The sequence below is a fragment of the Nyctereutes procyonoides genome, unplaced genomic scaffold (assembly GCF_905146905.1).
Source record: "Nyctereutes procyonoides isolate TBG_1078 unplaced genomic scaffold, NYPRO_anot_genome, whole genome shotgun sequence".
Taxonomy (NCBI): Eukaryota; Metazoa; Chordata; class Mammalia; order Carnivora; family Canidae; genus Nyctereutes; species Nyctereutes procyonoides.
In genome coordinates this window covers 18,974,328-18,994,946 of record NW_026575030.1, presented here as the reverse complement: position 1 = coordinate 18,994,946, position 20,619 = coordinate 18,974,328, and the positions used below count along the sequence as shown (strand labels likewise).

Genomic DNA, 20,619 nt, shown 5'->3' with positions numbered 1-20,619 from the left:
CAAGAAGCGGCAGAACAATGTAGATAGTTAGGTGAATTATTTTTAGTAATAACTTTGGTTATTCTGCTTAGAAGTATTTTAAATTAAAGCGAGGTCAAGTAAATTGGCGATTATCTCTTGTTTGATATCAGTTCTAAATGATTTAATTTCCTGTTTTGTTGAACAGACGCTTGCTGAATTAGCTGCAGAAAAGTTGAAAACAAAGCACCATTTATTTCAGTGTTTTACTGTGTACAAATGGATAGTCTTTTTTGCAACATAAATTCATTTCTACCCTATAATAGAAACAGTTATTTTGGGGAAAGATTTTTAGTTACTTTTGAGTAACCTCAAAAAAACTAAATTTTTACCTTAATACAGTTATTATTTGGTGATAGCATAAAGGATAACAGCTGTTGTCAGGATATAAATTTCTGACCTAAAATTAATAAAAATACAGTAATTTTATTTTCCTAGTCTGTGGTTTTAAAACTGTTTAAAGTTGTTCTTTACTTTCAATAGTATTCTCATTGACATCAGTTTATATAAAACAAAACAATGCACTTCTCAAAGCATAATTACTATCAACTGATTTTCTAGTACTTTTCCAAATATATCTAACAACTGACATAAATTATGTTTATGAAAACTTAATCTATTTTTATTTATTTAGACGCTGGTTTTCAATACAGAACAATCAGTTGGTTTACCAGAAAAAGTTTAAGGTAGGTGTTTTGTTAATTAAGTGAAAACCCAGTGAGTCCCCTGTTTCAGTTCTCTGTTCATCCTGATAAAGCCCTGAAGCCCATAAATACTCATGTGTGCAAAATTATTTTTTATTAGTTTTATTTTTAGGCATGTATAAGAGAACTCAAAAGTGGAAAGCATCAATTTTTGATCCTTAAAAGCAGAGTGATAATGAATCTTGAATTCTTAACTCCTAATTTTGAGACAGGTGTTTCTGTGTCCCAGGATTATTGCTTTCATTTCTTCATTTTCTTTGACCAGCTGTGTGACAGGAACAATACTACATTCCATTTTACTATTTTGAGGCTGAAGGAAAAGGGTACCTTTTAAGAAACATCACCTTAGGGCCAGAGGTGATACTATAAAATTGTTAAAGTTGACATTAAAATGTAAGCTTGAAGTGATTTAAATAGAAACCTCTGAATTTGTTAATGTTGTTTTTAAACATTTCTTTTCCTGAACCCTATTTTAAGGGTGAGGACTTTTATTTATTGGGAAGGCATACTGAGATTATATGGGACTTGAGAATTGTTAAAAATAATTAGGAAAAAAAATCCCTTATTTAATAGATGAATTGATTTATACCTAGTCTTTGTGAATGATGTATTCAACTGTACATGTGTACAGTGTACTCACACTTTACTCTTGAGATACACAATCTGAAATTTTATTTGCTTCGTTCTGTGCTAGCAGGCTTATTCCACAGAAGTCCATTATTCTAACTCAGTTCAGGGTTTCTTCTGCCCTGATAAACTTGGATTTGACTTTATATTTTTGATAAGTACTAGAAAAATGATAGAAGCTTTCTCATTTCTCAGGTATTTTAAGAAGAATGTATAAGCTTCCTTTTTTAGAGGAAAGTAGCTTTTATTATATGTGAAGGGGGACCAGGAGAATAATGGATAATGAAAGAAAATTAGTTAGTAGGAGCTAACATTTGTTGAATACCTATTAATTACCATGTTTTAGACTAAGCTCTGTACATATACTTTCATTTAATCCTTGTATAGCAATTTTATGAGACAGATAAAATTATGAACAGGACACAGTTACCTTTAATAGTTGTATCTATGTTGATAACTCCTATCTCTAATCCTAAATTAGATAAATATAAATCTTTAAAATTAGACCATTCATTCTGAGTAATATTTTTAAGTATGTTATTATTGGTGGTAGTACTTAAAAGCTAAGTTGATAAACATAGGAGTTTTGTTTCCTTTTTGTAGGATAACCCCACTGTGGTAGTGGAAGATCTAAGGCTCTGCACAGTGAAACACTGTGAAGACATAGAACGACGTTTCTGCTTTGAGGTAGTCTCTCCAACAAAGTAAGTGGTTCTAAAGAATGAGAGTTGCTTTTAAGTTTCTGTAGTTTGTTTTAAAGAACTTTACAGAATAGAGAAACATTTGTTTTACTTGTGATTATGGTAGAGAGAGAAAAAGGTGCCTTAAAAGTAAATTTTAATAATTAATGATTATAGGTAATAACAGTGAGATATTTATGTTAACTTTTACCCAGTATCATTTTCTTTAAATTTCATAAAGATTATTGATGTGGCCATATGAAAACTTTTTGGCTGCCTTGTTGATGAATTAACATCGTATACCAGATCAATCCATATTTGTACCCAATAGAAAAAATTAGTGTTATATTTGGTAAATTTAAAGTTATTTTTTAATGTTCAGGGATTTTTAATTTTTTTTTTCTACTAAGCAATTTATTTCATTTCTACTGATTTCTTCATGAACATACTCTGTCCTAAAGATAGATGAAATAAAAGCATTCAAAAGAAATTATTTAATGTTAGAAAATTATTGAACAGCAAAGTAAACATTATTATTATTTTGAGGGGTTAATTTAGTGTCTGAGAAAACAATGTTATTTCCTTTTAGAAGTTGTATGCTTCAGGCAGATTCTGAAAAGCTGCGCCAGGCATGGATTAAGGCTGTTCAGACCAGTATTGCCACTGCTTATAGAGAGAAGGGTGATGAATCAGAGGTTAGTAAACAATATTGTAATACAAAATGATACATTGTCAGAAGTTTTTAATTTTAGTTGCAACATTATATAATTATAACATTTTTAATGGATGATGAGTTTTATAATTGAAAGAGGTTTTACTATTAAAATCTAGATTTGATTTATTTTTATTTCTCTTCACTTTATCATTTTAATATATGTTTAATTCAATATTTGAATATATGTCCTAGATTGACATACAGCATTCTAGTGTTAAGTATTTTTCCCAAAATATTTTACTATTCTAATTAATAAAAGTTAGTGAAAAATGGATGAATAGTAATTAGTAAAAATAAAAAAAGGAAAACTCAAATTGTCTCTGGATTGAAGTCTACCTGAAGATAAGTTGAATGTGGAGTGGTGGGTCATAGTTTGGCTTCAGCTTCCCAGTGATTTTATAGACTTTTGAGCAATGCCATGAGTAAGTTTTGAGAAATGGAACTTGCCAATTCCTCTAGTAACTTCCTGAAAATGAGGCATTTGTGAGTCTGTACATGTTTGAAAATGTCTTTATTTTATCCTCGCATTTGTTTGATAGTTTGGTTGGGTGTGGAGTTTATAGGTTGGAAGTAATTATTCTTAAGAATTTTAACAGCATTGTTTTTCTAGTTTTAAGTGTTGCTGTTGGAGTCTTTCTTGTTACTGATCTTTTTGTATTGCTTCTCTCCAGTTTTCTTGTTTTCTTTTTCTGGGATTTCTGGACTAATTTTTTGATTTTTCTGATTTTTTTGTGTGTTTTTGCTTTGCTTTCTGGACAGTTTTCTCAGTTAATCTCACAACTTTCTATGGAATATTTTAGTTCTGTTAGCTCATATTAGATTTGTAGGAGTTTCTTTTTGTTTGTTGAATGTTTATACATGTAAACTTGTTCTTTCTTCATGGATACAGTGTTAGAGCTATGGTTTTCAAACTTGGCTGCCGTGATGATAACACAGGGATTTTTTTGAAATCCCAATACATAGGTTCCACCCCAGAGTAATTAAATGGAGTTGGGACCCAGGCATCAATAGTTTGAAAAGCTTTCTAGGTGGTTTCCATATATACACAATGCTGAGAACTATTGTGTCAGAGGTTTTGGTTTTTCTTGGCTATCTGGTAATTTGTTCTGATTACAAGTCAAACACTAAAACCCTCTTGGATGCTCTAAGAACATAGTAAAGACTTTGTTAACTATGAGCTTCTCTGAAGTCTGGACCATTTGCTGAGGAATAACTAGAAAGTTAGGATCTTTGGAATCTTTTAAGCTGATATGATTTCCCAGAGGAGTCTCATCAGTCAGTCTCCTGAAGAGGGGGAAGGGGCTTCTGGGAACTTATTAGGGATCTTAGCATTCAGTGTGTATATATTCACTTAATCTTCTGCCTTCTACCTTTCAGGTAAATCCTGTCCAGAGAGAGACTCTGTTTTACTGCCTCAGAAAATAAAATTCTAGTCATTTGTGTTTATGTGTGGGAGCAGTTCCAAAATGCATGGAGTTGGGGAAGGCACCTTGGGATCCATCTGCTCCTTACACAGTCTTTTGTCCCACTTTGATTCCCACTTCCATGGTTAACTCGTATATAAATCCTGGAGCCCTCTGTGTCATGTAAATTCATGAACTCATATTTACTTACTACTGCCGTTGTTAAGATTTGGCCTTGGTCTGTTCATCCATCCGTCTTCCAGATTCCAAAATTTTGTTGCTGTTATTTGCTTCTCTGTTCTCCTTATTTTTATGGGCAAATGTCTTTTTTTTTTTTTTAACTAAAGGAAAACACAAAAACTTTCTAGACTAGATTATAGTCATCTCATTTCATACCTAGTAATAATTTCTTCATATCATCTATTACCTAGTCATATATGTTTCCAGTTGTAAAAAAAGTAGCATCGTATCTATGACTGGGCATTGCATCTGGTTGTTATGTCCCTCACGTCTTTCAGTCTAGAGCAAGGCCTTTTTTTCATGACAGTAACTTACTGAGGAGAGAAGTTTAGTTGTTCTATAGAATTTCTACTGATACAATTAAATCATAGGTGATGTGTATACTTCTGTTGCAACAGGAGACACAGAATACTTGGTTATCCAACCATTCATTGCTAATGCTGTCAGGCTTCTGTGTGACATATTCCAAGTGACCTATTGGATTAGAAAGACGATGATATGACTCCTCGACTGTAAAGTTAACATTCCCTCCCTTTTTCCCAGTCTACTTTGTTGCTTGGTGTAATAAGTCTACTTTGTGTTACTTTGATCCCATAAGATCTACTCCCCCTCCAACCATTCATCTAATGGTTTTACAGATGAATTTATGATTTCATTAGGAATTTCAAAATGATAATTTTCTAATTCTGTCATCCCATCTATATTAACTTGAATTCTTATGTTAAATATAGCTTTTGTTTATCAGCTGGAGCTATTTAGTTACTGTAATAAAATACTCAATTTTTTGCTTTTAGTTATCACATTTGGTTAGTTTATTAGCTGCCTTAGTAGCTGCCTCTAATTTTTTGGATATTGTTATAGACTCATGGATTTTTCTAGGTATAATAGGTCCCAATTAATTCCACTAATTATTCTTTTTTTACAAAATTATTTGAGTGTATTTGACACACACTGTTATATTGGTTTCAGGTATAGAACACAGTGATTGAAAACTCTATTCATTATCCTGTGCTCACCATATTCACCATACAATGTTACTACAGTACCATTGACTGTATTACCTGTGCTGTACTTTTCATCCCTGTGGCTTATACATTCCATAACTGGAAGCCTTTATCTACTACTCCCCTTCCCATTTTGCCCATCCTTCCATCCCCCTCCTTTCTGGCAACCATCAGTTTTTTCTCTATTTATAGGTCTGTTTCTGCTTTTTGTTTGTTTTTTAGATTCCACATATATATGAAATCATGTGGTATTTGTCTTTTTCTGTATGAATTATTTCACTTAGCATACAAAATACCCTCTAGGTCCATCCTCCAGGATGTCACAAATGGCAAGATCTCATCCCTTTTTTATGGCTGCATAATATTCGTGTGTGTGTGTGTGTGTGTGTGTGTGTGTGTGTGTGTGTGTACACATATTTTTCTATATCCATTCATCTATCAATGGATCCTTGGGTTGCTTCCATATCTTGGCTATTGTAAATAATGCTGTTGTACACATAGGGCTGCATATATTTTTTGGAATTAACATTTTCATTTTCTTTGTGGTAAATACCTAGTAGTGGAGTTATTAGATTACATCATATTTCTATTTTTAATTTTTTGAGGAACCTCCATACTATTTTCCATAGTGGCTGCACTAATTTACATTCCCACCAACCTTGCACAGGTGTTCTTTTTTTTACATCCTCACCAACACTTGTAATTTCTTGTCTTTTTTTATTTTAGCCATCTGACAGGTGTAAGGTGATACCTCATTGTGGTTTTGATTTGCATTTCCCTGATGAGGCATCCATATTGGTAAGAAGTTAAACTGTCACTATTTGCAGATGACGTGATACTGTATATAGAAAATCCTAAAGATGTCACCAAAAAGCTATTAGGATTAATAAATGAAATCAGTAAAGTTGCAAGATACGATGTTAATACCCAGAAATTGGTTGCATTTCTGTACACTAATAATGAAGTAGCAGAAAGTGAAATGAAGAAAATAATTCCATTTATAATTGTACCCAGAAGAATAAAAGACCCAAGAATAAACTTAACCAAGGAGGTAAAGACCTGTACTCTGAAAACTGTAAAAATACTTATGAAGGAAATTGAAGAGAACACAAACAAATGGAAAGATGCTCTTGGATCAGAATTAATAATGTTATTATTAAGAATTAATAATGTTAAAATCCCATGCTCGTGGATCAGAAGAATTAATAATGTTAAAATGTTCATAAAGCCCAAAGCAATCTACAGATTTAGTATAATCCCTGTCAAAATACCAACAGCATTTTTCATGGAACTAGAACAAATAATATTAAAATTTGTATGGAACCATAAAAGATCCTGAATAGCCAAAGCAATCTTGTGAAAGAATAAAGCTGGAGGTGTCACAATTCCAGAATTCAAGCCATACTACAAAGCTGTATGGTACTGGCACAAAAATAGGCAGGAATAGAAAACAGAGCCCAGAGATAAACTTACACTCACATGGTCAGTTAATCTATGACAAAGGAAGCAAAGGCAGTCTCTTTTATACAGTGGAGGAAAAGGCAGTCTCTTCAATAAATGGTACTAGAAAACTGGATAACTATATGCAAAAAGAATGAAACTGGACCACTTTCTAACACCATACATAGAAATAAACTCAAAATGGATTAAAGACCTAAATGTGAGACCAGAAATCATGAAAATCCTAAAAAAAGAACATATGCAACAATATCTGTGATATTGGCCATAGCAACATTTTTCTAGATATGTCTAGAAAGGCAAGGGAAAGAAAAGCAGAAACTACTGGGACTACATTAAAATAAAAAAACATCCGCATAGTGAAGGAAACAATAAAATAAAAAGGCAACCTACTGAAGGGGAGAAGGTATTTGCAAATGATATATCCAGTTAGCAGTTAAGATCTAAAAAATATAAAGAACTTATACAACTCAACACCAAAAACCCTACAAATAATCTGACTAAAAATGGGCAGAGGACCTGAATAGACATTTTTCCAAAGAAGAGATACAGATGGTTGGGCAGCCCGGGTGGCTCAGGGGTTTAGCGCCGCCTTCAGCCCAGGGCATCATCCTGGAGACCCGGAATCGAGTCCCACGTCGGGCTCCCTGCAATGAAGCCTGCTTCTCCCTCTGCCTGTGTCTCTGCCTCTTTCTCTCTCTCCTCTCTGTGTTGCTCGAATAAATAAAATCTTTAAAAAATTATTTAAAAAAAAAGACATACAGATGGCCAACAGACACGTGAGAAAGATACTCAACATCAGTACATTTTTTTAATGTTCAGATTATCACAGCTTTGTCCAATAAAGGCTTGGGATAATACCTTTTAATATTTTCTTATGTTTTTTAGCAAAATTTTAAGAAGGAACAAAATTAGGGGTATTATATCCAGATCATCTTGATGAAGAAGCTGGTGGCATTGCTGAAATACCTATGTTATGAAAATCATACATTTGAAATAATAGAGGTTATAGGGAAAATGGGGATAGGGCTGCCCTAACAATCTGTGTAAGTTTGTAACTAAAATTACTTGCAGGAACTTGAATCTCAGTAAAAATACTAGCATAATTAAATTCATAATAAATGAATACTACAGTATATAGATAGGACTTTACTTTAAAAAATTGTTGAAGATAGCTTAATGGAAGGATACAGTAGGGTTGAGATTACTCAGTCATGGTGACAAAGGCAAAATACATAAAGATCAGAGAATGAGTGTAATACACACTTTTAAGTTCAAGCACACGGCCAAAATGAGCCAAAAAGAAGAATGGGGGGAATGAGTGTCATGATTATTCCTATGCTATGTTCCTGAAGATGGCTAGCCCAGGTTCTGCTGTGTAATGTACTTTGCTTTCAGCTTCTATAATTTGGTGCAAAAAACTAACTTTTATAAACTGGGAATGAGCCAATAAAATTTCTGTATTATATTGACGTCTTTTTTCCTACCTGATAATTGCATATGGGGTAACTCACATTATTAACATGTTCTAGTAAAACAGATATTTAAAAAATATCGAAATCATTTCAAAAAGACAAGTTCCAAGTATTGTACAAATAGCGCCCCCCCAAAACTATTTCAGAGTAAGTTTCTAACATGATGCCCTATCATCCATTATTTTAGTGTTACTTTCCTCACCCTAGAACATTTCTCCTATAAAACCACAGTACTGCCATCATAATGAGGAAATGAGCATTGATACATGGCTACAATTTAATTTCCAAACATCTTTAAGTTTATCAGTTGTCTCAGTACTGTTCTTTATAGCAGAAGGATCCAGTCCGGAAGCACAGGTAACATTAGGTGTCATAGCTCTTCATTTTCCCTCCCTCAGGAATAGAGCCTCAGTCTTAATTTGATCTTGACCTTGATAGTTTTGAAGATAGAAACTAGTTATTTTGTAGAATGTCCTTCAGTGTGAGTCTGATGTTTACTCACTAGGTTATGCATCTTTGGCAGATGTATCATATAAATGATGCTGTGTTCTTCTCACTGTGTACTCAGGTGGCACATAACTTTGACTTGTCCTGCTATTGGTGATGTTAACTTTGATCACTTGATTAAGGTGGTGTTTGCTAGACTTATGTACTACTATTACATTCTCTTTGTACGTAATAAGTATTTTGTAGGGGAGGTATTTTGGGACTATGTGAATATTCTGTTCCTCATCAGGCTTTAAATTTTATTTATGTTAGTATAAGCCACTATTTCTTTTCAATGTATTATAACCCATTACTATCATTTTTTGTTTTGTTGTTCAAATTGACCCAAGTTTGGCCAGTGGAGCCCTGGCTTCTGTATCCTTTTGACATGTTCCCATCTATCTGAGTTCCTCCTTACTTTCTAGCAAGATGAGGTGTTCCAGGTTCATCTTGCACTTTCTCTGCACCAGTGCTACAATCAGCAGTTTCTGCAAAGAAACTTCCTTTTTTGGCGAATGGATTTTAGAAACAAAAATAAAGGAATATATGTATGTGTATATGCACAGACATGTTTATATTCATATTTGTTTTTGTATCTGTTTATATTGAAAACCATCTATGTGTCTCTTGTTATCTCCAGTTCTAATCACACACGACAGGGTTGTTCTAATTCTCTCCCTTTCCATATAAATAAATGGCTCCTTTTTAATTTTAACATGTTTACATATTTGATCAGTCTCCCTTTATGTAACCAACATCCTTCTTTGCTGCCAACTGCCCCTACTCAGGCTCAGGCACCTCACTCTAGTGTTTTCTTCTTCCTGCTGGGGCTCTCACTTCCCTTGGTGGGAATATAATTATAATTATGTAATTGATTTATTCTTTGGTAAAAGGCCATACCATTTCCAGTTATTCACTACAATAACTGAAACAATTTGCTTGCAGTTCATTGAATACCTTGGAAAAACTTGGTATAAAATAATAATATTTTATTCTAGAGTCTTAATAGTCTCATGTTTATTCCATCTATCTACAATCTTGCATGTTAATTTAGTGCTTCTCTTTTTCTGTCCCCTTGTATTTTGCACATGTGTTCATTGTGTCATATATATATATATATATATATATATATATGTCATTTGCAATGTTTGTTTCTTCTGACAAGACTAAATGCCAGTTGATGGAGAAAGCTGTATCTTTTTATCCTTGAATCTGTAATGCCTAGAACAGTGCCTGGCTTAGGCCCATAATAACCCTTTAATTTATTGGTTGGAAGCTTTTATTTGGAGCATGTAAAGTGTAGCATAGTATTACAGTCTTTTTTTTTTTAAACAAATAATTCTTAATTTTTTAGAAGCTGGATAAGAAATCATCTCCATCCACAGGAAGCCTGGATTCTGGAAATGAGTCAAAAGATAAATTATTGAAAGGAGAAAGTGCACTACAGCGAGTCCAGTGTATTCCTGGCAATGCCAGCTGTTGTGACTGTGGTCTGGCCGACCCACGGTGGGCCAGCATCAACCTGGGCATCACTCTGTGTATCGAGTGCTCTGGGATTCACAGGTGGGTAGGCCTGTACGGGGTAGGAGACGTCTTTTGGATAAATACACATAGTAAATTATTGTGTCTCATTGGTTAGAGGGCCTTTTCCACTTGCCTTAGTTTGACTGCTGTTTGTATCTTTGTAACTTTTGTAAAGTGAATAAAATTCTGGCTTTTGGAGGGCTTTAGAGGACTTTATTTTACTGTTTATTATTAACCAGACGATCTCTCCGTATTTACATATATGTTGGGGACATAGCAACTATGTCCCATTAAAAGAGAAATAATTCGCATAATATGCGAATAAAGACAATAGCTTTATATATTAATATATTTTTTTCCCTCTTAGGAGTCTTGGAGTTCATTTTTCAAAAGTACGATCTTTAACTTTAGACACCTGGGAGCCTGAACTTTTAAAGGTAAAATACATAATTGCTTAAAAATATTTCAAATTTTCACATAAAAGATCAGGATTTTAGAATCTTGATTTATAAAATGTATGAGCTTCTTAATGCTAACAATAAACTAAACTATTGAAACACATCTGAGGCTATTTTGGCAAATCTGGTATTTTCATATTGGTTTTTTTAAATTGTGAAGTTTATGTAGCACTTTTAATTGCAAGTCACTTTACCTTTTAAGGAAAACAGTATTCCTACATTTTTATGTTTTCTCAAAAAAAAACCCATCAATTCTGTGCCTTAATTTTTATCTTTTATGATTATATAAATTGTTGTTGAAAATATAATAGACATACCAGCATGCTCCAGAATGGATGGGTATAGCATGTTGTTATGATTGGGCCATTTTAGCATAGGACCATTTGAAGGTAGTAACTACTCAAGGTAGTAGTTATCCAACTAAGACATCCTTTCACCTTGTGTGGGGATCCATATCTATGAAAATGTCATAAATAATTTTAGACCACAACTTGGTTTCTGGTAAGGTTTATAAAACTCATATTTGCTAATGATATATTCCTTTTAATTCCCACCATTTAGTTTGTCATATTGTAAAAAATATATATATTAGTTTAACGATTGTAGTATACTCTGCATTTATTTGTGTGAAATTGTATTCTTTATGTATTTGTATTTTTATTTCAATCCACAGATAAAACCAGTAATCCTCTCAATTATGTAAAGTAAAAAATTTGCTTTGTGAAATTACTGTATAAACATCTGGATGAAAGTGATAAATTGGCTCCTAAAGTAGAGCCCTATTTAGATTGATTCTATTAATTGTTATGAATTCAAAGGAGAAGAAAGTAGGTGATGAGAGGTAGAAACCTAATTTCTCAACATCAGTTTTGTAGCCATGAACTTAATAGATTCAGTTTTTTTTTTTAAGATTATTTATTTATTTATTCATGAGAGACACAGAGAGGCAGAGACACAGGCAGAGGGAGAAGCAGGCTCCGTGCAGGGAGTCCGATTTGGGACTCGGGGTCTCCAGGATCACGCCCTGGCCCCAAGCAAGACGCTCAACCACTGAGCCACCCAGGTGTCCAAGTAGATTCAGTTTTTAAAATTTGGTTGAAACAAGTCTGGTACATTAAAAAATATAACCATGAGCTTTTAAACAAAGTATTTTGAGATTTGTAGATATAAATATATGGAGAAAATAGTTTACTTCCATTTTAAAACTTAACCTATTTGGCTTTAGGCTTCTTTTTTCATTTAATTTACTAACCATTGTGAATAATATGCAGCATTGTACTAGCCATTGTTGAGGGAAGGTAAGTGAGGAGAAACCCTGTCTTGTAAAAGTGATAGTCTTCTAGGGGGAGGTATTGTTAAGGGCAAATGATATTGCTTAGTCCTTGTCTTATTTTGTTTTAACTTTAAACATCTTTGTGGGATGAGCATTTGCAGAATATGCAGAAGGAGTGAGTTAACTGTACTTGCTTTAAGCACTTTTATAGTATTTTTAGGAATTTGTAGCTTATTTTTTGTATTTTCCTGCCAAAACAGCTTATGTGTGAGTTGGGAAATGATGTTATAAATCGAGTTTATGAAGCTAAAGTGGAAAAAATGGGAGTAAAGAAACCACAACCAGGACAAAGGTATTATGTGTTCCTTTTTTTTTCTCATAAGCAGGAATATAGCTATGATTTTATTTCACTGTAATGTTTGATATGTAATATTGAGACAGACTATTTAGAAGAGAACAGTACTGTTTCTGTTAAAATATGGCTCTTTCTTGGGTAGGTGTTAGATAATTATTTTTTTGTTGATTAGATAATCAACTATAGGCTCCAGATGAGAATCTTAAAACTTAAGTCTCTACATAGAATGTAAAAGCTCTTAGCAGTTAAAGTAGACCAAGTGTGTTATTGGTAGGTCTTTAAAAAGAGATAATCTGTCCATTAATGTCTCTAGGGATTAAGTTTCTATTGCCAACAATGAACATTGTTTGACTTCATTCAGTAAATATCTGCTAATAATAATATCTGTACCTGGGTGGCTCAGTCAGTTGAGTGTCCAACTTGATTTTGGCTTGGGTCATGGTGTTCGGGTTGAGGAATTGAACCCTGCTTCTGGCTCCACACTGGGCGTGACAGCCACACTGCTTAAGATTCTCTCCCTAAAAAAGAGATTCTCTCCCTCTCACTCTGTGCCCACCCCCGCCCCCCCGCCTGGGCTTTGTTTCTCTAGTTTCTCTCTTTATCTCTGTAAAAAAATATATATGTGTGTGTGTGTGTGTGTGTGTGTGTGTATGTGTGTGATGTGTGTGTGTGTCTGTTAATCATGTAATTTATACATGGCATTATGATGGTAAAGAATTAAAGGTAAAAGGGTAGCTTCTCGTAGGGGAGAGTACTTAGTTGCTGTGTTTGAAATTATACTTCCAGTTCTGTATATGGAAGCTCATTGAATGAAGTTGGCTAAGAATGCCCTCAAAGTACATAATTAGTTTTTATTGTTGATGTTGCTTTTAGTCTTTATGGCTTTTTATTTTTAGCATTAAAATCTTACTTGCCGTAATCTTGTGTTGGGTTTTTGTGTTCAACTAAATCTTTATGTATAATCACTATTATTTTAAAAGATTTTGTTATTTGAGAGAGAGAGTACACAAGTTAGGGGGAGGGGCAAAGGAAGAGGGAGAAGTACACTTGGCTGAGTAGGGAGCCCTACACTGTGTGGATCCCAAGACCCCTGGATCATGACCTGAGCCAGAGGCAGATGCTTAACTGAGCCATCCAGGCATCCATATGCATAATCAATATTATTTTAAAGTTATTGCTGTCTGAATTAATATCACTTAAGTGTGATTATTTGCTAAAGTATGGCCAAAGTTATTTCAGACCTCGAATAACCTATTTTAGGCAAAGATTGAACTATTTTAAAAGGACATAAGTAAGAAAACAAATAGAATGGATTAGGCATTTTGTGATCATATCAGAAAAGTTTAAAATGTGACATTTTTTTCTTCTCCTTTAATTAAGAATGCTATGTTGTTTTAAAGTAGCTGTCCTAGGAAAAATCATGACCGACAATAGTGCTAGTTCATTTATTGATGTTATCCATTGGAGTAAAATGAAATCAAAGTTAATTTCTATAAGTTTTTAAAGTTTTCTTGGTAATATTTTCCATTTTGTAAAAAAGCACAGGGCATTTATATATAGAACTGAATGAGCCCAGAAATTAAGAGAATAAGAGAGTGTCATGTTAATACTTGTGATTTTTCATTTAGTTTATTATTTGTTATTTCATTTGAATATGAGATCATAGTTATTGAATATTTGGAAGGGAAATATGTTGCATAATATCACAAACTTAATTTTAACTAATAATACATTTAGTGACTTTTGGGGAAATATTCGGTATGTAATGGCTTCTTTTCAGTATCAGCCATACTAAGAGATTAAACAGAATATCATGACATTTTTATGTATACCAGACAGGAGAAAGAGGCATATATCAAAGCAAAATATGTGGAGAGGAAATTTGTGGATAAATATGCTATATCATCATCACCTGCTGAGCAGGAAAAAAGGATGGTCTCCAAAAGTTGCGAAGAAAAGAGGCTGAGCATTTCGAAACTTGGGCCGGGTGACCCAGTCAGGGCGCCTCCCCAAAGTTCAGGTACCATGGCTTACTTGTTGCGTATAGAAATATTTTCTTAAGCTGAAGTCACTTTGTTAATCTCTGAATTAGTAGCCATTGCAGATTATTTAAATGCTAAAAATCTGTTTCTTTCTACGTATTCTAAGGAAAAATTGGGTTTCTATGGCCTTAAAATAGTTAAAATTGAATAGTGTCTTGGTAATTCACATCTCTAGGTAATGTGTATATTCTAAGGAATAAAACTGCTTAAAATGCAAGGGGAGATGGGAATTATAAATCTATCATGGCAACAAGCCCTAAATATCTGATTAACCACCTAATATCCTTCCTATTTTTTTCCTCCTAAATTTCCCCCAGTAACGTTTTTTCCTGCCCTTTTCCCTTCTTATGGCCTGCTTTGTGCTTTGCTAACTTGCATGTCCCCAGTGGTTGCTGTAAATAGCGACGAGGCCAGGCGGGAGTCTCTGTTCTGTCCTGATGAGCTAGATTCACTCTTCTCCTACTTTGATACTTCTTCAAAACTACGTAGTAGTAAGTACTACTCTTGTGGAGCATTCCAAGTCTGTGCCAGTGGTCATTGTGCAGTGTGGCCGTTTCTCTTGATGTTACCCATTGTCTCAGAATTACACATTACTTGCAGTCATACAATACATTAAGCTCTTCACCACGCCTGACATATTATGGGGTAATAATAAGATGTGTTGCGACTCTGAAGAGAAGTTTATTTTCCAGCTTTGTGATTGATTCGTATTTCGATAAGCTGAATGTTTGAAAAGATTAAAATTGTATTAAATGTGTTCTGGTAGTGGCTGAGTTCATGTTGGCGTATCAGAGCTCATTTTCAAACCTGTTGTTAGTGGTAGGTTGTTTTCTGAGTGGCATGAACTTTAATCACTAGCTGATTTTTCTTTAAAACAGTCAAAAGTAATGATAGTGGGATCCAGCAGAGCTCTGATGATGGAAGAGAATCTTTACCCTCCACGGTGTCTGCCAATAGTTTATATGAGCCTGGTGAGTTCTGGTGAAATTCAATGTTAATTGAGACTGTTGGCTGGAAAATGCATGAGCTTTGTCCTTAGTCTTGATTAAATAATTTCTAAAGAAGCCTTTTGGAAGCCATTGTTAAATGAGAAGGCAGCTGTTTCTTTTCCTATTTGGACGTTGTCTTCTAGTTGTATGTTCTTCTAAGCCTCATAAGACATGCTAAAAGTGCCCAGTCGCTGAGGATACTTTTTAATGCACATGAACTATGACTTAATACGCTTTTGGGCTGTTTTATCAGGACAGAGATTAGCAGCTCCTTCCACATTATATTTTTCTTCTGACCTGTGTCGTCTTCCTATATTCTCTCCTTCGTGATTTCCATGATTTTTGATCTTGCAAATTACTCAGTAGTGAACATTTTTTGAATTACTTGAATGGCTTGTACTGTAAATTGTGGTGATATTGGACCATTCTTGGGGTAAAGTGAGGTTTGGTCTAGTAGTAAAATTCTTCAGGTTTTTTTTTTTTTTTTTTTTTTTTAACACCAGCTCTTGTTGAGTCCTTAAATCCAGGCTTACAGAAATAACACCCAATTTTAATCTAGTACGGAGTAATTAACCTTGCATTGAATACTGGGAGGACCACAAAGGTCTAGCATACCAATTGATATAAGAGAAGAAGTTTGACTGGTTGGGAAGTGATCAGTCTGTTGGAAATAACATACTTTTGTGGAAATCTCCAGTTTGCTCATTTTGTTAAATCAGTAGTTTCTTTTACATTTTTTATTGTAGTAAGAGTTCATTTTTATTTTTTAAATTGTGGTAAGATATACCTAATATAAAATTTACCATCTTCACCATTTTCAAATGGACAGTTGTGAAGCATTGACCCTTGTGCTGCCGTTGCCACTGTCCAGCCATGTAGCTCTCTCTGTCTTACCGAAACTGAAACCCTGTACCTAAGAAACAGTAACTTCCTATCCTTGCTCACCCTGCTTATTTTTACTGGTGTATTTGTGTTTGCTTTTCAGAGGCAGAAAGGCAAGATTATTCTGTGTTTCTCGACTCTAAACATCTTAATCCAGGACTCCAGCTTTATAGGGCTTCATATGAAAAAAATCTTCCTAAAATGGCTGAGGCTTTGGCTCATGGCGCGGATGTGAACTGGGCTAATTCAGAGGAAAATAAAGCAACACCGCTTATTCAGGCTGTATTAGGGGTATGAATTCATATACAGTAAAACATAAAAAAATCATAATTCATTGTGAACATAGCTTTAGCATTATTTTTTTGCTTTAAGATACGGGTTGGGGGATCCCTGGGTGGCGCAGCGGCTTGGCGCCTGCCTTTGGCCCAGGGCGGGATCCTGGAGACCCAGGATCGAATCCCACGTCGGGCTCCCGATGCATGGAGCCTGCTTCTCCCTCTGCCTGTGTCTCTGCCTCTCTGTCTCTGTGACTATCATAAATTAAAATAAAAAAAAAATTAAAAAAAAAAAAGATACGGGTTGGAAAGTAGAAGAAAAAGCTAGTAGTTATTTCTGAGGATCACTTTTGATTATGTAAGTCCAAAAAAATTTTTTTTTTCTCAATGGAAGAGAATTTTGGTGATGAATGTACTGTCTTTTGCTACATCACAGACTACAAATTGAATCCCTATTGAAGTCATTCTTGGAAAGAAAATAATATAATTTGTAATTTCTCTGCTTTTTGGAGAGGTTCCCACACACAAGGGGGGGGGGGGGGGGGGGGGGGGGGGGGGGGGGGATGGTGTGGTGGGGGGGGGGGGGGGGGGGTGGGGGGGGGGATTCTGAAAAAATACATTATACGAGTGGGGGGTTGGTCGAGGATAGGGGGGGGGCGGGGGAGGGACGAGTGTGGTTCGGAAACACAATTAAAAAATCTCTAGTATAGTGAAACAGGCGATCTGTGAATTAATACAGGTTTTTTATGTGTAAATTATAGTTGATTGCTTTGTTGTACTTGTGGAAACAACAATGTCTATATCATATATATATTCATGAGGTATCAATACACACACACACACATGTGTGATAATTTGATTGGGGGGGAATCTTAATAAACCGCGAATGAGGACATTCCAACAAGATCAAGGCGTCAGATGCAACGCTTGTGAAGGGAGGGGAAATAGGTTAATTGGAATAGTAGAGGGGTATATCTGGGGTTTAAGTTGGTAGGTATGTTTGTTTGTGTGGGGTGGGGTGTTTTTGGAGAGAGATAGTGAGAGAGTTAGGGGAGGGGGGAGATTGGTTTTGGTGACAATGTTGTAAGGGGGGGTGGAGTGTGGTTGGGTGTAGGGTAAGTTGGTAAGAGTGGTTTTTTTGTAAGGTGTGTTGGGGTTTTGGGTTTGAATGATGTTTTTTAGTAGGGGAAGGTGATTTATGTTTGGGGATTTGAATTGGGGGTTAGGGTATTGAATATTGTTTGTTATGGGGGTGATTGTTTTAGGTATAAAGGTTTGTGGGGGAGGGGGGATTATTAGTTTGTATGGGGTTGTTGGTGGATTGGAAATATTTGTGATTTGATATAAGTTGGGGTTGGGTGGGTTAGGGGGTATGGGGTGGTGGAATGGGGGAATTTGAATATTGGTTTGGTTAGGAAGGTGTAGAGTAATTGGGATGCTGAGGCTTCTGAAGCAATATTTAGACTCACAGAACAATAAAGCCATGAACATGGATTTTCTAATAGAAGATCCAAGCGAAGTCAAAATGTTGATCTTAAATGAAAAGTTTGTGTCATAGGTGATTGTTTTTAAATAAACTGCCTTAGGATACCCAATTCTTATTACTCCAACAAGCAAGATGCTGTTCTTTTCAAAATTTACTTAAAGGGGATCCCTGGGTGGCGCAGTGGTTGGCGCCTGCCTTTGGCCCAGGGCACGATCCTGGGGACCCGGGATCGAATCCCACGTCGGGCTCCCGGTGCATGGAGCCTGCTTCTCCCTCTGCCTGTGTCTCTGCCTCTCTCTCTCTCTCTCTGTGTGTGTGACTATCATAAAAAAAAAAAAATTTAAAATTTACTTAAAACATCTTCAATTTTTAAAAGCATTTTGTTTTTATCATAGCTTACTCTTGTCCGTTAGCAAAAAGATTGAGTTCAATAACTTCATCATAAAAACTTTTGTATGCTTAAAAATGTTCGTTTTTAATTCATCTTTCGCATTTTCTTCTTAAACAACTCTTCTTTCCATTTTTCTTCATAGACCCCATTTGCTTATTCTTCCATATTTTTTTCATTTTTGTCAGTTTCTTCAAGTTATGATATTTGTGGAATCCAGTGGGAGGATTACCTTCCATTCTTTGCTGGTTGAGTTGATGATCGATATGATGTTAAATGATGTTAACATTGCTGTGGCTTTCTTCTTTCCCAGATAATGACCTTGAGTGATTTCAGTCTTATTTAAGCTTATGGATATGTGTATACATCTTTTTCTGGTATTATTTATTTGAGGGTAGGGGCCATAATTTATACATCCCACCATGCTACAGAGTACCAAGTTAATTGTGAAAACATCTTGAGATTTGTAAAATGCCAATCATGGTAAATTTTTATTATTAGAGTCAGTGTTCAATAAATAGTTGTAGAATGAGTCTAGAATTTCCTAATGAAAATGTTATTTCTTTAAAAGGCAGTGCTTTTTATTTTTTAAAGGTGAATACTAATTTTTTTCTTATTGGCAATATCTCAAAAATGCTATTTTCTTAAACAGACAGGTATGTTTATTTCTAAAACGAGGTGCCAATCAACATGCCACTGATGAAGAAGGGAAAGACCCTTTGACTATCGCTGTGGAAGCAGCCAATGCTGATATAGTGACTTTGTAAGTGTTTTCTTTTTACTTGATTTTTTCTCATACGATGTATTTCTCCCTCTCCTCTCCTCTCCTCTCCTCTCCTCTCCTCTCCTCTCCTCTCCTCTCCTCTCCTCTCCTCTCCTCTCCTCTCCTCTCCTCTCCTCTCCTCTCCTCTAAAATAAATAAAATAAAATAAAATAAAATAACCCACCATTGGATAAAGATAAGTTATTAAAGAAAAGATAGGGATGGTATAGAGAAAGAAATTCTTATAATAGCGGTCCCTTTTGGGGCCCCTGGGTGGTATAGTCAGTTAAGCATCTGACTCTTGGTTTTAATTCAGGTCATGGGAGGAAATTCTTGTTTTCTTAATCCAGTGCTGCATGTCTTCCTGCTGCCAGGATGAATAACCCAAAAAAGAATATATAACCAAATGTTAATCTTGGGAAAATCTTGGTAACCTATGGTCATTTAATACATCAAAATAAATTTCTACTGTTTAGACATAACACATGCTATTTACATGTCTAGAACTACCTCACCTCAGGGTGAACCAGAATGAATTCATATGGTACAAATGACATTCCATACCATAGAAACAATATTTTATATAGTTGGCGATTAAAGTGCAGCAGGTTGCTTGCTGTAGAGTCTCTGGAGTCTGGAGGAAGGGAAGTAAGCTACTGGAAGTGCCGCAAGGGTCCTGCTTAAACAGAGCTGAAATGTACTTGTTAGAAATCTTTTATTGTCAGGGAGCCTGGCTGGCTCAGTCAGTAGAGCATGCGACTCTTTATCTTAGGGTTGTGAGTTCCAGCCCCATGTTGGGCATACAGATTTACTTAAAAGTAAAATCTTATTTTTTTTTAAAGATTTTATTTATTTATTCATGAGAGACATACAGAGAGAGGCAGAGACACAGGCTGATGGAGAAACAGGCTCCCTGCAGGGAGCCCAGTGTGGGACTCAGTCCCGGGACCCTGGAATCACACCCTGGGCCGGAGGCAGATGCTCAACTACTGAGCCACCCAGGTGCCCCCAAAACAAAATCTTTAAAGAGAAAAAAAGAAATCTTATAATTGTCTTCTCTCATGAGAATTGTATAAAGGAAAGCTAAAACTAAAATCCCATCTATTTTAGTGGCAAGTACTGGGAAAAGAAAAAAATTGTATCAGTGTATGTTTTTACCTGCTTACATAATTTACTAGTTTATGAATATATTACAGAACTTCATCTAAAAATCTTTTCCTTTAATTTTAGGTTACGTTTAGCAAGAATGAATGAAGAGATGCGGGAATCAGAAGGACTTTATGGACAGCCAGGTCAATATTCTACTAATAACCATACTGAAATGCAATATAAGAAATGCATTCAGGAATTTATTAGTTTACAGTTGGAAGACTC

General features: G+C 35.1%; 1 protein-coding gene across 1 annotated transcript in view; it reads left to right on the top strand.

Annotated features, from left to right (window-relative positions):
- Positions 1–20,619, top strand: part of ACAP2 (ArfGAP with coiled-coil, ankyrin repeat and PH domains 2) — a 131,038-nt gene that overhangs the window by 100,410 nt on the left and 10,009 nt on the right. Inside the window, exons 11-21 of the mRNA XM_055316557.1 lie at positions 653–704; positions 1,953–2,053; positions 2,619–2,724; positions 10,165–10,373; positions 10,702–10,771; positions 12,326–12,417; positions 14,256–14,440; positions 15,341–15,433; positions 16,437–16,624; positions 19,106–19,245; positions 20,476–20,537. Coding sequence (XP_055172532.1) covers positions 653–704; positions 1,953–2,053; positions 2,619–2,724; positions 10,165–10,373; positions 10,702–10,771; positions 12,326–12,417; positions 14,256–14,440; positions 15,341–15,433; positions 16,437–16,624; positions 19,106–19,245; positions 20,476–20,537 — 1,298 coding nt within the window. The remainder of the gene's footprint in view (positions 1–652; positions 705–1,952; positions 2,054–2,618; positions 2,725–10,164; positions 10,374–10,701; positions 10,772–12,325; positions 12,418–14,255; positions 14,441–15,340; positions 15,434–16,436; positions 16,625–19,105; positions 19,246–20,475; positions 20,538–20,619) is intronic.